At 48.9% G+C, this 15,378-nt stretch overlaps 5 protein-coding genes across 5 annotated transcripts; 4 read left to right on the top strand and 1 right to left on the bottom strand.

The window, feature by feature from the left end:
- Positions 1-1,579: 1,579 nt before the first annotated feature.
- Positions 1,580-2,575, top strand: YALI1_E26336g (60S ribosomal protein uL18; the record flags this gene model as incomplete). Its single annotated transcript, XM_504264.3, has 1 exon — positions 1,580-2,575. The coding sequence occupies one exon, from the start codon at positions 1,580-1,582 to the stop codon at positions 2,573-2,575; it is 996 nt and encodes a 331-aa protein (XP_504264.2).
- A 3,042-nt stretch (positions 2,576-5,617) lies between these two features.
- On the top strand, positions 5,618-7,801 carry YALI1_E26377g (uncharacterized protein; the record flags this gene model as incomplete). The annotated part of the gene is made up of 1 exon (XM_504265.3): positions 5,618-7,801. One exon carries the CDS (start codon positions 5,618-5,620, stop codon positions 7,799-7,801), a length of 2,184 nt encoding a protein of 727 aa, XP_504265.3.
- A 3,485-nt stretch (positions 7,802-11,286) lies between these two features.
- Positions 11,287-11,850, top strand: YALI1_E26433g (uncharacterized protein; the record flags this gene model as incomplete). Its single annotated transcript, XM_504266.3, has 1 exon — positions 11,287-11,850. One exon carries the CDS (start codon positions 11,287-11,289, stop codon positions 11,848-11,850), a length of 564 nt encoding a protein of 187 aa, XP_504266.3.
- A 1,044-nt stretch (positions 11,851-12,894) lies between these two features.
- YALI1_E26450g (uncharacterized protein) lies at positions 12,895-13,238 on the top strand (the record flags this gene model as incomplete). Its single annotated transcript, XM_068283087.1, has 2 exons — positions 12,895-13,085; positions 13,136-13,238. The coding sequence occupies 2 exons, from the start codon at positions 12,895-12,897 to the stop codon at positions 13,236-13,238; spliced, it is 294 nt and encodes a 97-aa protein (XP_068139188.1).
- A 41-nt stretch (positions 13,239-13,279) lies between these two features.
- YALI1_E26472g (uncharacterized protein) lies at positions 13,280-15,118 on the bottom strand (the record flags this gene model as incomplete). The annotated part of the gene is made up of 1 exon (XM_504267.3): positions 13,280-15,118. The coding sequence occupies one exon, from the start codon at positions 15,116-15,118 to the stop codon at positions 13,280-13,282; it is 1,839 nt and encodes a 612-aa protein (XP_504267.3).
- Positions 15,119-15,378: the final 260 nt, after the last annotated feature.

A 15,378-nucleotide genomic window follows, 5' to 3' on the forward strand; every position in this document is an offset into this window, starting at 1 on the left:
CAGGTGGCGGAGATATCGATGGAGCGTGCAATTAGTTACACAAATCAAGAAGAAAAAAAATAAAAAATAGCGTCATTGTTATTCGGGTGATTGAATCATTTTTGTCATTTTTGCTTGTTTTTTCCTCTTGTATATCACTAATACAATAGTTCGTTGACATTCGGGGAGTGGAAAGTAAAAAGCTAAGTATACACTTAACCATATAGTCCCTTTGTTAATTACAGTAGTTGAGATAACGGAAGAAAAGCAACAGCGATACAAGTACCTTATAATGAAATGAATGTATATGCAGAAAAAAAAAAAAAAACCTGGGCAAGTGTCGAAATTTGGGAATGGGCACGGGTCAGAAGAGCATCTAGATTATCAACATTATATCCTCCCTGTACTCCATTGTTGGTCCGGGCATCGTTACAAGGATTCGTGGACACTTCTCCAAGCTACAAGTAGCCTGACGTACAATGATCAATATGGTGTACTAGAAATACCTGGTGGTGTGGACAAAAAGAGAATAAGAAAGATAGTTGACCACTATATGAATATCGGAAGTCCAGGGGCCTGTATCAGCAATCCACTTGAAGTCGTCAACTGGCATGTCCAACACTAAAGTAACAGCACAGATCTTTATATGCCCACCTGGCGTATACAATGGATGCTATGGGGAAGGAAAAAAACATCTTCGGAGTAACATTGATACGTTTAATCCAATTTCAAGCTCCTTGGGCTCTCAGATTGCCCTAAAATTCGTCTGTTGATTCCTTGTACTCGGTTGCACGTATGGTAGACCCACAATCAATCCATTAACAAGATAGTCGCACACCATGGAATGAAAACGAGTACAGTTCTGCAACAGTAGTACTATTTTTAAAGCGATCATCTAGTTATAATTTATATATGCTGTACTCCTCGTGCCACAGATGTCATACTTGTTGAGATATACTACCCAGTGAGTCCACAGCATCTTCTGAGTACATGAACTTGTACATTATAAATTGATAGAATAATATAAATATGAATAAATAATAAATCAAATTTATATAAATAAAAGAATAAGAAATAAATAGTAATAAATTAATATGGGTTTTTTTGTTTTTTTTTTTTTTTTTTGTATAAAAAAGAGTGTACTACAACTCCTAACAAGAGGTTTGGACCCGTGACACACAACAGCGTCATGCAGCACAAATGGGTGGGGGTAGAAGACAAAAAGTATCTCGGTTTTTTCTGAAGTCTTCAGGGGGTTCGATGGAGTCCGATTTTTTCTTCTCTCAAGCGTAAAGATCCGATGAACATATTTATGTGGTTATATTGTGGGTTATTTTCAAATATTCCATTTTTGGCGATTTTATACGATATTTGAGATACTGAAATGTCACATAGGGGTGGAAATAAGGAGCCAAAAGAAATTAGTTTCAATGATATAAAATAAAAATAAAAATAAAAATAAAAATAAAAATACCACTAAACCTCTTGATTATCTATCGCCATTCAATCGACTCTGTATCCTTTTATCATCATATTCCCCTCATTTTTTCATCATTGACCCCTCTCCTATAAATTAAGGTTCAAAATCCACTCTGATCACATGACTTTTCCCTTTTGGGAAAACAGTCACAGGCTTGGAAACTCCCAAGGTCTATTTTTTATAATGGTGAAAAATCCCGTCTCATCTCATCAGTCTTCATCAACAATGTCGTTCAACAAGATTGTCAAGACCTCTGCCTACCACTCTCGGTTCCAGACCCCCTTCCGTCGACGACGAGAAGGTAAGACCGACTACTATGCTCGAAAGCGACTCGTGACCCAGCACAAGGCCAAGTACAACACCCCCAAGTACCGACTTGTTGTGCGATTCACCAACAAGGACATCATCGCCCAGATTGTCTCTTCCCAGCTCAAGGGTGACATTGTTTTCACTGCCGCCTACGCTCACGAGCTTCCCCGATACGGTGTCAAGCACGGTCTTACCAACTGGGCCGCTGCCTACGCCGTCGGTCTTCTTGTTGCTCGACGAGCTCTCAAGAAGCTCGGCCTCGACGAGACCTACAAGGGAGTTGAGGAGGTTGAGGGTGAGTTTGAGCTCACCGAGGCCGTTGAGGACGGTCCTCGACCCTTCAAGGTCTTCCTTGATGTCGGTATGACCCGAACCACCACCGGTGCCAAGTGCTTCGGTGTTCTCAAGGGTGCTTCCGATGGTGGACTTTACGTCCCCCACTCCGCTTCTCGATTCCCCGGTTGGGATATCGAGTCCGAGGAGCTCGACTCCGAGACCCTGCGAAAGTACATCTTCGCTGGCCACGTTTCCGAGTACATGGAGGAGCTTGCCGATGATGATGAGGAGCGATTCCGACAGATCTTCCAGTCTTACCTCGACGACGAGGTTGACGCTGACTCCGTCGAGGAGATCCTCCAGGCTGCCCACGAGCAGATCCGAGCTGACCCCGACCACAAGCCTACCGCCAAGAAGACCAAGGCCGAGTACGCTGCTGAGTCCAAGAAGTACAAGCAGAAGAAGCTCACCAAGGCCGAGCGAGACGCCCGTGTCCAGGCCAAGATCCAGGAGATCCGTGCTCAGCAGTAAGCGCGATTTTCGAATCTGTAAAAATAAAACTTTTAACCCATTTTATGCGGAAACGACTGGCCTAAGACCAGGACATGAAAGCTACCTGTAGATGATTAATACACAGTAATACCCGAGGGACGGAGCGTTAATAACGAGGGAACAATCTGATCTTTACGAGCAAGCAGATTGCAGTTCTGTTTCCCTTCCGAGCTGATATTCATTCAGAATCAACAGTGAAAATTTTGAAGGTTCATGCAGGCGGCTGATCGCAAGGACTAGGAGGAGGTAGATCTGAGAAACACTGACATCATAGTAGATACAGAAGGGTGAAATGTTGAATGCAAATGGCGGGGCAGTCAGTAGTATTACTTTCAGTTTCCATTTCAGCTAAAACTATCTACTATGATGTCTGTGGGGACTCGGTATGCGGACTACTCATACTGTACGATACTTGTAGTCGTTAGAAAGAAACGGGCATGGTGAGTTGATAAAGATAATTACTTGTAGTTGTGTGCATGGAAATGACATCTGAGAATCGTTGGTGACCACAGAACCCATACTTCTTAGACAGACTATACTCTGATTGATACAAGTGTCCCGTTCGCTCTTGTATAGCATGGTATACAACCCTTCATCTGTGGCTACCAGACCAGAACAATCCCGCTTGACAACTTCTCAATTCACACTCAAGTCGGTGACCCTTTTTGATGATCCTGTGTCCACATTTATACCACAATTATCCGTATGGTTCTTGTACAAGTACCATCCTGTGTACAAGTACAGGATGTACTTGTATATGCTCACAGTTTAGATGCTATTACGAACCTACAAGTAGCTTGTACATCAACTCTCGTACAAATACTCGTACAAGTAGTTCATGTTTATAGCATCACTTCTCATCCATGTCTCACCGGTTGGTCTTCCACGGAACACTACTGTGCTTGTTACGCTCACCTCGTGTTTGGGTCTGTGAACGGAGAGAGAGTGGAAATATACTTGTAGCGTTTTGCCAGAAGTCTTCGTGTCGACAGTTTGGTTAATCTCCAGCTTCAGCACTATTGTTCAGGTATTCAGCGTTCTTGTGGGTCGTGTCAGAAGTGCATTAATTCATACTGCCTCCATGTACTCGTACTGTACTTTCACGGGTACTCACCGAAGATACTGTCAAGTCCATGAATGGGCGTCTCACATATCTGCCGGAATGGCGAGTCAATTCTTCACACTCTATAACTTCCTCATTCGGTGGATGTCTCTTGTACAATAACAGCAAGTTGGTGGAGTTATGAGTGTATTTTCGGGGGGACAGGCAGGGCAGCAATACCAGAACACTCATACTGCTGCTCTGCCAGTATCATGAAGTTTTCATTGTCAACAGCCTTGATATCCGTCACCAGTCTTAATTTTTGCCAATTTCCTCCAATTTCCTCCAATTTCTTCTTTCTTCTGTAATGCAGAAAAAAACTCCGCATCCACTTTAGCCGACTCTGGGACGCGCACTGCATTAGCGAGCGGTTTAGCGACCGAGTACATACTGTAGCTTCTGACGTACCTGGCTACAGGTACAATGAGCCGCGCTGTGAGCTCAAATCAACACCGAGGATCGCTCAGTCATCGCCAAATTGTTGCTTCTCCGCGTCGCTCCAGCCACGTGACCTAAGTTTGCTCATTTTTTTCGTCCCGCTCTCTCGTCACGGACCTTTTTTTCAACATGCACCAAGTGTCGTTCTATTTTTGCTGTTTGTCTCATTCCGGCATGTCCTGTAGCAATATGGCAAAATGGCGGGGCAACAAAGAGGCGCGGGACATGGGCTTCAAGACACAAAAGCCCGGGGCAGAGAAGATGTGAGCGTCAAAGAGGACAAACAGGTGGTATGGCGCGAGTAGACACGACCGGGATGCTTGCGCATCTCAAACGATACCGTTTTTCTCCCCGGATGCTCGTCTCGTATTGCGCAAATCGCTCAAAAAGGCCTGAACTCTTCTGCAAACGGATTCGGGGAAGTCTAACCCACTTTGACCTTCCCCCACTTGTTTTTTTGGGCTAGACTAATGTACAATGCGTCTTTGTTTTTGTTTCACCTTGGTAGGGTTAGAAAAGAGCACGAGTGTGAGTGAAAAGCTGGTCCTTAGACTTGGTTAATATGGCAACCCGTGGACGTGACCACCGTCCGAACCGTGCGAAGAGGGCCGCTTCCACTTGTACAGCGCACTTGCCCAATAATACAGCGGTGCAGACCAGCTGCTGGGATCGTCGAGATCGACATGGGTATAGAAAAAGAAGACAATATGGACGGCCAAATGGCAGATAATACGGGCAAAAAAACAACCAACCAGAGGGGCGGTAACGGGACCAGTCTACAGGGCCCCTACTCAGCAGTACCAACTCCAGATTCACAGCCCCTTGGCCCTCTACATACCTCCAGAGCACATGTCTCACCTAACATTCTTGTTGACCGACACCAGCAACTTTATTGGTGGGCAATCCGGACTCTAGTCACTGGCCGGCAAAGGTGGAGCTATTGTAGGTCGCAAACTACCGCTAAAGTACAGTAGTGCGATGGTACGGCTGAAAATTATGCCGGTAAAACGGAGCTGAAGCTGCTGTTCCTTTTCCGCTCCAGGAGGCCGCGGAGGGTGGTGGTGTTGGTGTCACTGTCAATTCGTTCCCATCTCCAACATGTATATTTCCATACACCTCACATTCAACCCAAAAGTCAGTATTCTCCGCCCCACTATAACTTTAACAAGCGAATGTGCATAACATAAACAACACAACAGGGTGTGTATATCTGGAGATGTGGGGGAAATATTGGGAAACGGATGCAGTAGATTTATTTTTCACATCAAAAAGGCCCTATTTTCGTCTTTACCACCTCCTCACAGCCCTCCAAACACCCGCTGTCAGCCACCCCCCCCACACAACCCTTGCACCACCGGCGAACCTTGCTTCGAACCTTGCGACCCCCTGGCGCTCCGGCCCCCTCACCTGTTTATAAGAGCTGGACCCTTTAGATTCGTGCTCACGGCCCCCATCGACTACTCGTACCCACCACACTCGTTATGAAATCTCTATTGCTGTCGCTGCTGGCGGTCCCGGCCACCGCCCAGCTACTGCTCGACCTCCAGGGCCACGATACCACCGACCCCCGGCACCAGTCACAAAACCACCTGACCAAGCGAAAAACCGTGGAGCAGGACCTGGTCCAGAAGTTTGCCTACTACGAGGCCACCGTGTCTGTGGGCACGCCCGGCCAGCAAATCAAGCTGCTGCTCGACACCGGCTCGTCCGACATGTGGGTGCTAGGACAGAACGTCAACTGCGGAGGAGGAGGAATCTTCAGCCAGGGCATTGACTGCACCCAGAGCGGCGTTTTCGACACGAGCAAATCGTCCACATACCACAAAAACGAGTCCATCCCCTTCGACATCAAGTACAGCGATGGCTCCGAGTCCAAGGGTTTCTACGGAACCGACAACCTCGGACTAGGTGGAACCACCCTCAACGACTTCACTTTTGCCGTTGCCGACTCGGCGTCCGACGGACAGGCCGTGCTGGGAATCGGCCCCATTGAGAACGAGCAGTCTCTGTACACCGACAACCCCGTAGCCTACGCCAACTTGCCACTGGCGCTGATGATGGATGGCGTTACCAAGTCGTCGGCCTTCTCCCTCTGGCTCAACGACAAGGACGCCCTCAAGGGCTCGATTCTGTTTGGAGGCTACGACCGGGCCAAGGTGGACGGCGACCTCTTCACCGTGCCCATCGTCAACCTCAACCCCGGAGGACAGGGCCGGTCCCGAGAGTACAACGTGGGTCTGGACAGCATCACCGTGGGCGGCAAGTCCGTCGGCTCCTCCACTCCCGCTCTGCTCGACTCGGGAACCACCCTGTGCAACCTGCCCCAGGAAATGGTCGACGCCATTCTCGCCCAGTTCTCCGGCGTGTCCAACTCCCTGCGAGCCGGCTACTACACAAAGTGCTCCAACGTGCCCCAGGGCTCCATTGACTTTGTCTTCTCTGGCAACAAGCTGACCGTCGAGCTGGCCGACCTCATGAAGCCTCTTGAGAACCCCGACGGCTCTAAAATCACCACCGACGGCGAGCAGGCCTGCGGCATTCTCGTCACCTCCAACACCGACTCGCATTCCATTTCCGACTCGGTCGTCCTCGGTGCCTCGTTCCTGCGGTCTGCCTACGTAGTCTACGACCGTGACGCTCAGAAGATTATGATGGGCAAGGCTAAGTACGGAGTGTCCAGCAGCGACATTGTCGAGCTTAAGGACGGCTCCAGCGAGGGAGTTGCCTCTGCCGAGTCCTCTGCTGAGTCCGCGGCTGCCACTGCCTCGTCTTCTGCTGGTGCTTCTTCTGGTGCTTCTTCTTCTGGTGCTTCTTCTGCTGGTGCTTCTTCTGATTCTTCTGCGTCTGCTTCTGCTTCTGCGTCTGCTTCTGCTTCTGCGTCTGCGTCTGCAACTGCCACTTCCGAGGGCGACTCTGGCCAAGGAGTTTCCACCATGGCTGTTGTTGTGCGACCCAGTGACACCCGACTGTCCGCTTACATCACCAACATTGTCGTCACCCCCTCAGCCACCCCTGCCCTCTCCACCGTGTCTGTGGTTGTGCGACCCAGTGATACCCGATTGTCCGCCTACATCACCGAGATTGTCGTCACCCCCACGGCCGTTCCCTTCTCCACCGTGGTTTCAACCACCGCCATCGAGTCCACCGAGATTGTCACCGTCACCTCCTGCTCCGACGGCAAGTGCGAGCACGCCAAGTCCACTGTCTACAAGATTGTGGACGCAACCGTAACCCAGACCATCTGGTCTTGCGAAGGTGACGAGTCCGCAACCTGGGCTCCTGCCCCCACTCCCGAGCCCCAGAACACCCAGGTGCAGAACACCCCCGCCTACCAGGCTCCCTCTGCTCCCCCGGTCTTCCTGCCCGTCTGGGGAACACAGTCCGACGGAGAGACCGTCACCCACACCGAAACAGCCTTCTTCAACCCCCAGACTTACACTGGTCCTCCTGCTCAGCCTACTGGCGCCAGCGGCGGCAACGGTGGTAACAATGGCGGTAACAACGGCGGAAACAATGGCGGTAACAACGGCGGCAACGGAGGAAACGACAACAATGGCGGTTCTTCTTCTCACTCGTCTGGTATCACCCAGGCTAACGGCGCCTCCTCCATTTCTCCCATGATCTCTCTGGTCGTGCTGCTTTTGTCTTTCCTCATCTGGGCCTAAGCCTAACTAACTTACTGTAGATGGTGCTAGTTTGCGCAGCGTGCGGGACTAGCATGTTTGTATCATTTAATATATACGAGATTCGAATTACCAACATAAATAAATGGGTAGACGGTTGTTCTTGGTGGACTGGGTATGTGCAACTCTGTTTCGTTGCTGTTCTTGCATCTGTAGTTGTGTGTGCCTTCCGCCAGTGGTGCACACACTATCGTACATACGTTTGTGTTGTTTATTACGACTATGGGACCAGCAGGACAACATGCTTGTACAGTAGAGGCTACACCCACCGCTTCAAGTACTCCTGAACACGGTTTCTGTTGCGTCGAGCAGTAATTGGGTCGTGAGCGTATTTCGGAAACGTGTATCGGTAGTTGTAGCTGTACCGAGGGTAGTCAGCATCTGAGAGGGTATCGGTGGTATCTATGGTATCTTTCTCGCCAGTTTCGTTTGTGTCTGGAAGACTTCGCTGTATTTCTCTCCGTTTGTGTCTCTTCGACTGCGTGGGGATCCATCCTGGGTTCAGCCAGTCAGGACATCCTCGAGGGGTGCTAGCGACTGGATAATGGAGATGTCGTCCGTCTCGCACGATTGTGGTATGGAAAGCTGGTGTTGGCGACTGGTAGAGCTTTTCGATGTTGATAGTGAACGGGTCCATTGAGCTTTGAGCAGTTAGGAGGTGAGCACTTGGAGGTGAAGTTGTCTTGAGTGATAAGAAGACTTTAAACAGGAAGGTGAGACAGATATGACGATGGGAAGTGGAGGATTGATGAAACCATCAAGTACGTACCAATGATCAGCAGCAATAGAATGGACCCACCCACATTCAATATCGTTCTTTTATGCCCACCAACGGATCCTTCATGTAGACACAGATGTGGACGCAAATGTAGCAACAGGACGAACCGGCAGATCTGTAGGACTACCAGACTTCGCCATCCAGGTTGAATTAACGTCTTTTGTCCCATGCTCAACTATGACATGACTCATTGTTATCTGGCTGCTTCGTATGTCTCGAACTGTTATCGTTCACCAGTGAGGGTGGGTGGGTGTAGGTGGAGCAATAGTGTTCCTGGTCTATTATAGCGGGGAGTTATTAGACCTTGTCCGTGGTGGAGGGTGGAGATGAAGAAGAGGTTTACGAGGGGATGGGTTTCATTGATTTACCAGCATCGCTCTTTTTCCAGCTGTAGCTACAAGTGCGGTGTTATCTAGTACACTCCAAACTTCAAGTACAGCATGTACACAAGCTCACGTATTGAGAAGCATTTCCACAAGAAATGAACGTCATAAATGCGCAATTATTATTGCCATAATAACCGGTATAACATCCATCTGTGAAAAACGTCGCTGACACCTGCAAATATCATTCGCCAATATAATCTACAAGCAAGGATGTCTTTCTGTCGTGGGCTATCGCAGATTCATTTCGTACTGATAACCGTTGAAGGGTGAGACACCAGCGTGCAGACACAATGGCAACAGAATAACACACAATGCTGTACAGCTAAGACTCCACGTGAAGACATGTGATAGTGACATGGGACCAATAGCAGCGACCAAACGTCACGAAAACGTGCGTATATCTCATGACACACCATGACACATTCCCCAAACAGTCCTGTGAGACCCACTCTTGGACGTACCTGGTGACGTTCCACCGCTGGAGACCGCGGGCGAGACTTTCAGCTGTCCGCTGCACAAAGCCGTATTGTGAACACAAAGCAGACGACCTTTCTTTTGTCCTTGCCACTTCCAATTGGACGAGATAGCTATAGACTTAGTTCGGATAGGTTCCGGTCAGTGCAGGGTCTCTTCTCCACCTTTCCAAGACACTCATCGTGCATAGAGTTTCAGGTGGGTTGGGGGTGGTTTTGAAAAGTTGATAATTCGACTCCATTAAAATTCGATATAATTTTGGAAAACTGGATCCTTCGAAGTTATTGGCAGTGAGACTTTTCAAATTGTTGCCAATTTTCTTAAAAAAACAAAGTCTCAGCCTCTCTATTGTTCGTTTTGTCGCGCCCTCAATTACATGCTGCTCTAGCCTGGGAGTACACACTTTTCGAGTTGCAACTCGAGGCAGTTTGCTTTTTAAAACTTTGGGGGATTTGAAAAGCCCTTTGCTAGTCCCAATTCTAGAAGCCGGCTAGGTACGCCGAGGCCCTACACTCGTCGAGTTTTGGCCTGTTTGGGCTCTTGCAGGGCTATCTGGTCTCTCAAAGCAGATCAGGTGGAGGTGCGTGGATGCAGCTCTCATGTAGAGTCGATGGTTGGTTTGGTGGAGATGGCGCGTTGGTGTACGAGTATGTACTGTACGAGTACTGTGTATTCGGAGGACTTCATGGAAAAGCAAACTCAGGGTCTTGAAAAAGAAATTCATGGTGAATTCTCCAATTGAGATCAAGTTGAGATGGACATATGGATGCTACTCGAAGAGTTTGGTGCGAACATGATACGGAAGGATCCGCACAGACTTGTGCTTACTCTTTGACTTGGGTCTCCGATTACAATTGACAGCGTCCCTTTCAGCTCAAACTCACGCGCTGTACAAACCAATGTATAACTGCGCCTCTATTATTTCTCGACCCCTCGAGCTACAAGAGCGTAGCAGGCATGCGTGAATAGCTGTTCGGGAAGAGTCGGAGAGGCCTGGCCGATGCCAAAGTAAGCACTTGCTAGAACATGTAAACATCCGATATGTGGAATTTGAACCACCAACCGTCAAAGATCTACTACCGAACCGTTTACTCGCACATGAATCGTGCTGCCGAGACTCGTATGACGAGCTAGTGTACAAGGCTTACGAAACGTGACAGAGAAATTAGACCATCGACACGACAAACAAGACTAAAAGGTCTGTCACCACTAAGAGATACCCACTTTCAACCTCCCTCACAATTGAGTAATGGGTCTGCTGCTCTGAACTTTGCGTTTTTCAACTTTTAGTTTCCCCTACCAAGGAGGCTTATCTCCAGCCACATTGCAGAGATAAGGATGACGAAAAGTACTCGAGTTGTGCGTGACAAAGAATGGACCCGGAAACAGTATAGTACGGAATGTGTGCCTGAAAGATGAGCTTGGCGGTCTATTGTATGTGACCCCATTTGGGAGAGTGATACTTGTGTGTCTTCAGTGTCGAGCGAAGATCCCAGTACAAGACGCAGAACGCAAAACACGGAGTATGGGCTTTTACGGAGGTTGAGAAGTTCGCCGATCAGACCTAACCCTTGATTGGTTTCCCCCCACAGATCTCCAGATCGTCAGTATATCGACACCCACCTACCTGGTAGAGGTCTGTGCATTAGCGTCAACTTTAACTGGACTCTCCAACATGAGATACAGAGCGTGCAAGTACCATGTAGTGGATGTAGAGTCGTTGAAAAAGATATAAATAGGGGAAGGTAGCTCCAGTTCAACCGTCATCAGCTTCTGACACTCACAACAGCAACCACCTCCACTTCTCTTCTCTTAGACACTCTACCACAATGGTCTCCACTCGAATCATCACTGTTGCCGCCCTGGCCTCCGCTGCTCTTGCTGCTCCGGCTCCCGCTCCTGCTTCCAACGAGCTCGTTGGTCGACAGCTCTGGAACGGAATTGAGGACATCGATGCCGACGTTGAGACTGTTCTCTCTCTCGTCTCTGGAACCGTCAACGTTCTCATCAAGCCTCCTGGAGACCGACCCACCGAGATCCAGGTCCTGACCACCACCTTCAACTCTCTCAATGCTGGTGTTGACAAGCTGCTGGCTGACCTTGGCAAGATTCCTCTTGTTGGCTCTCTTGTCACCATCATTGCCAAGATTGCCGCCAACCCCGTCATTCACGGCCTCCTCCTGGTTGTCGAGGACCTGGTGACTCTGCTTGTCGGTGGTCTTGTCGACTACCTCGTTGTTCCTCTTGTCCAGGCCGTTGATGGTCTTCTGAAGAGCGTCTCCGACCTTCTCCAGCTCCTTGGCGGTCTTCCCGGCCTCACCGACCTCGCTGCTCTTACCGGCGCTACCGACTCTGTCAAGTCTCTTCTTTCTGCCCACCCCGTCTCTGCCTAAGCTGACACTTCGGCGGCCCAGCCTTTCTTCTAACACTTTTGCTTATAATAGATTCTTTGCGAACAAACACACTGCTGTACTTGTACGAGTACCTAAAGACTCGTAGATACTTTGTAGTGACTATTGTAAGTAGAACTGTAGTAACTACCAAGTAATCATTAAAAGATCATCGAACCTGTGAGAAATGTAGTTACATCAACGTTTCAATGGTCAGACTTGGATCAGATGCTCTCTATTGGACTCATTCTCTTCGAAGGCGTGAGATCTCAGCTCAAAGGGGTAGGCTTGTGATGAAGTCCGTTACAAAAGATACACAGCCACAGCTGTTAACAGTCCAAGAACGGTGTTTTGGCTCATACTTCCATAATCTCACACCTATCCCGTACATGTACTCGTACATACTGTACTCCTGGTGTGCCTGAAGCAGCCGCCTAGTGTCTCATTCCAACTCTGAGTCAAAGCAGGTACAGAGTGAGAATGCAGGGTAAAAGGGTACATATAATGAGGAGTATTATTGCTCATATGGGCCTCTTGGGGGACATTTCGAGCAAACAACTCGATATTATCTCTTCTACTCACCTCTCCTATTCCGCACACGACATCCTCAGGGGGATCAACTGGATCGACCGACCATCATACTCTGAGCTTAACACCCGAGAGTGTCGATCTTTCCCTGATGCAGAGACTAGTAATAGGAAGCACGATGAGTGGCGATAAGGGCTCGGAAGGGTAATATGAGGGGTGTACAGTATGAGTAGTCGTAAGAACAAGTGATAGGAGGAAGAACGGGGGAAGAACAGGGCGCCGGGGAAGGGTTTTAATGGTGTATGTAACTGAACGGTCGTGATTCGTATTCTCTCTCAAGTGGAACATGTGTGGCTTCGGTATTCGGAAAAGGTGGAAAAAGAAAACATTCCAAATCACTTAGACTTGACCTTATCTTTATTTCAAATGCAACGACGACCCTTGAAAAAAGCATGGCTAGTGCAACGATCGACACTGTGACATACTCAAAAGGCCGGGTTGAAAATATTTTCCGGAGTGATGATTCAGTCAGGCGGACTGAGATGGCGTAATAAACGTGTTTGCGATTGGTCTGTTAGTACGAGTAATTGTAATTGTATCAGCAGTATCTCAACATTGCCAGCCGAGACAGATGACACTCAGTGCTACGACAACATGCGACACAGCCGTCAATCAGAAGACCTTGCCATCTCCCAAAGTCGTCGAGGTGTGTGAACTTGACCTCAAGCCATTCGACCATCTGACACAATCTATCTTCGAGAAATGACCGAGGTTGGAGTCACAGTTTTGGCAGACGCTCATGGAGACTAAACACTGGTAGATACTATAGTTTTGTAAAAATACATGGTAGAAATACATGGTAAAAATACATGGTAAAAATACAATACGGAATATAAACCACGAGTTAGACTCTCTTCATGGTCATGGCCCGACCCAACAGACTGTCCTGCTTGATGATATCCTTGTCCTTGGCCAGAGGGTTAATATGGTTGGTTTGCTTGAAGATCTTCTCGCGAGGGAACTTCTGTTCAGACAACAAGCCACCGCTGTTAAATGTGCGTTCATCCCATGGGCTCTGTTGAGGCGAAATGTTGGGGGAGAGATTTGGTGACATGGTCGGCGACCGGGTGTTCGAACGTGTGCTCTTCAGCCGTGCATTGTCCAACAGCGAATTCTTGTTGAACATTGTGTTTGGTGCAGCCATTCGTGGAGCCAGACGGTTTTGCAGATGCGACAAAGGCTCGTCTTCTCTGGGCATGATTGGGTTGACAGGTCTGGAGGCGATATTGACAATTCTGATAATGGAATGCACGAGGCTGACGTCGTTAGTAGAAATGACAAAGATGGAATCGAGTCGGTTTTCAAAGAACTCGAGGTTCTGCAGACTCTTGAGAACCAGAGTGAACTGTTTTGGAGGCTTGACAGACTTCTTCTTGTTCTCAGTGTAATGGTAGATCTTGAAGTTGCTGAGGCCGATGATTCGGGCGTCTTTGTGCTTGAATTTCAGGTTGGGAACGCTGCTGCTAGTCTGGCCCTCTTTATTGTAGTTCTTGGCGCTCTCCATGTATCCCAATTTGGCATCAGACTCTTTCTTGGACAGAATCAGACCCAGGTTGGCAGACATGTACAAGTAGACGGACTTCCAGGAGCTCAGATCTCGATAATACTGAACCTTGGACATGACTTCGGTCTCCACAGGTCCCTGGCTCGCTGGAAGACGGGGAGTGAGGCTCTTATCGACTACCTTGATGCAGTTTTGTGCATTTCGAGGCCAAGAGTCGACCGTTTTCTTCAACTCCTCCTCAGGACGCATTTCTCGAATCATGCCCTCACCCCAGACCTCATAAACAAGGCTGCCACCCAGCGACTCCGTACTCCACTTTACCTGGCAGAGCTGTAGCAGGTAGTCCACCGTAGCTGTGTTCTTGATAGTCATCAGGCGAGGCTCTTCAGACATGTATTCGACCTGGACCTTGAGCGAGTCTCGCGTGGCCATGGCAGTACTGGGGGCAATCACACGTGATCCGGATCCGGCACTCTTGGGAGTATCTGAGTCTGAATCGGACCAGTCAGTGTTCACCTTGAGTCGAGAACGACTGGACTTGTGCTGCAGACCCGGTAAGCTGGGTTTATGTTGCAGACCCTGAATACTGGGTTTCTTCTGAAGAGCAGGAATTGGAGGTAGGGCGCCGACCATGTTCACATTCGGACTTGCCTGCTTCCTATATCTGGATCGGGTTCGGCCAAGATCGACCTGGGGGGCGGCAGACGGAGAGGACAGGAACGGGTTTCTAGATGGAGAAGAAGTGCCATTGGGGTGACCTTTTCCATTCCCATTCGTAGGCACACCATTAACCATAGGAGACCCGTAGGGGCTATTCAAGAAGCCGTTTTGGGGGCTATTCAAGAAGCCATTCTGAGGGCTGTTTGGAAACCCATTAGGCACACTGTTCAAGAAGCCATTCTGAGGACTGGAATGGGCACTGTTGCCTGGGAAGCCGCCGTCAAAAGGAGGTTGCAACGGCGCCTGCGACTGAGCTTGCTGAAGCTGCTGCAGATGCTGCTGTTGGATCGTCTGGCCCCAGTCAAAGTCTGGAATTGTGGGGGAAGCCAGAGGGCTTTGGGTGAAGGGATTGTGGTTTTGGGTGCTTGTGTTTGTGTTTGTGTTGCCCGACGCGCTTCTCGATCTCGACTTGGATCTGTAACGCGACGACGTTCGCTGTACTCCGGGTCCATCCATCATGGCGGTAGGTGCGGTTGCTGAGTACGGTTGCTGGGTTACGAGGTTTGTATGTGATGATGGTCTCAGACAGAGGTAGTGGTATAAACGTTAGGTCATCACGTGAGCTGTGGGAGCTGGGTTCCGTGTTGGCCCTGCGTAGAGGAGGGACCTGTCTATCTATTATTATTCCTGTTTGGGGCACTCCGCAACCGGCTGATCCACTCGACAGGTATAATTATGCGGTGTGTCTTGTCCGCCTTTTTTTTCTTTCCCGATATTAA

The sequence above is a fragment of the Yarrowia lipolytica genome, chromosome 1E (assembly GCF_001761485.1).
Source record: "Yarrowia lipolytica chromosome 1E, complete sequence".
Classification (NCBI taxonomy): Eukaryota; Fungi; Ascomycota; class Dipodascomycetes; order Dipodascales; genus Yarrowia; species Yarrowia lipolytica.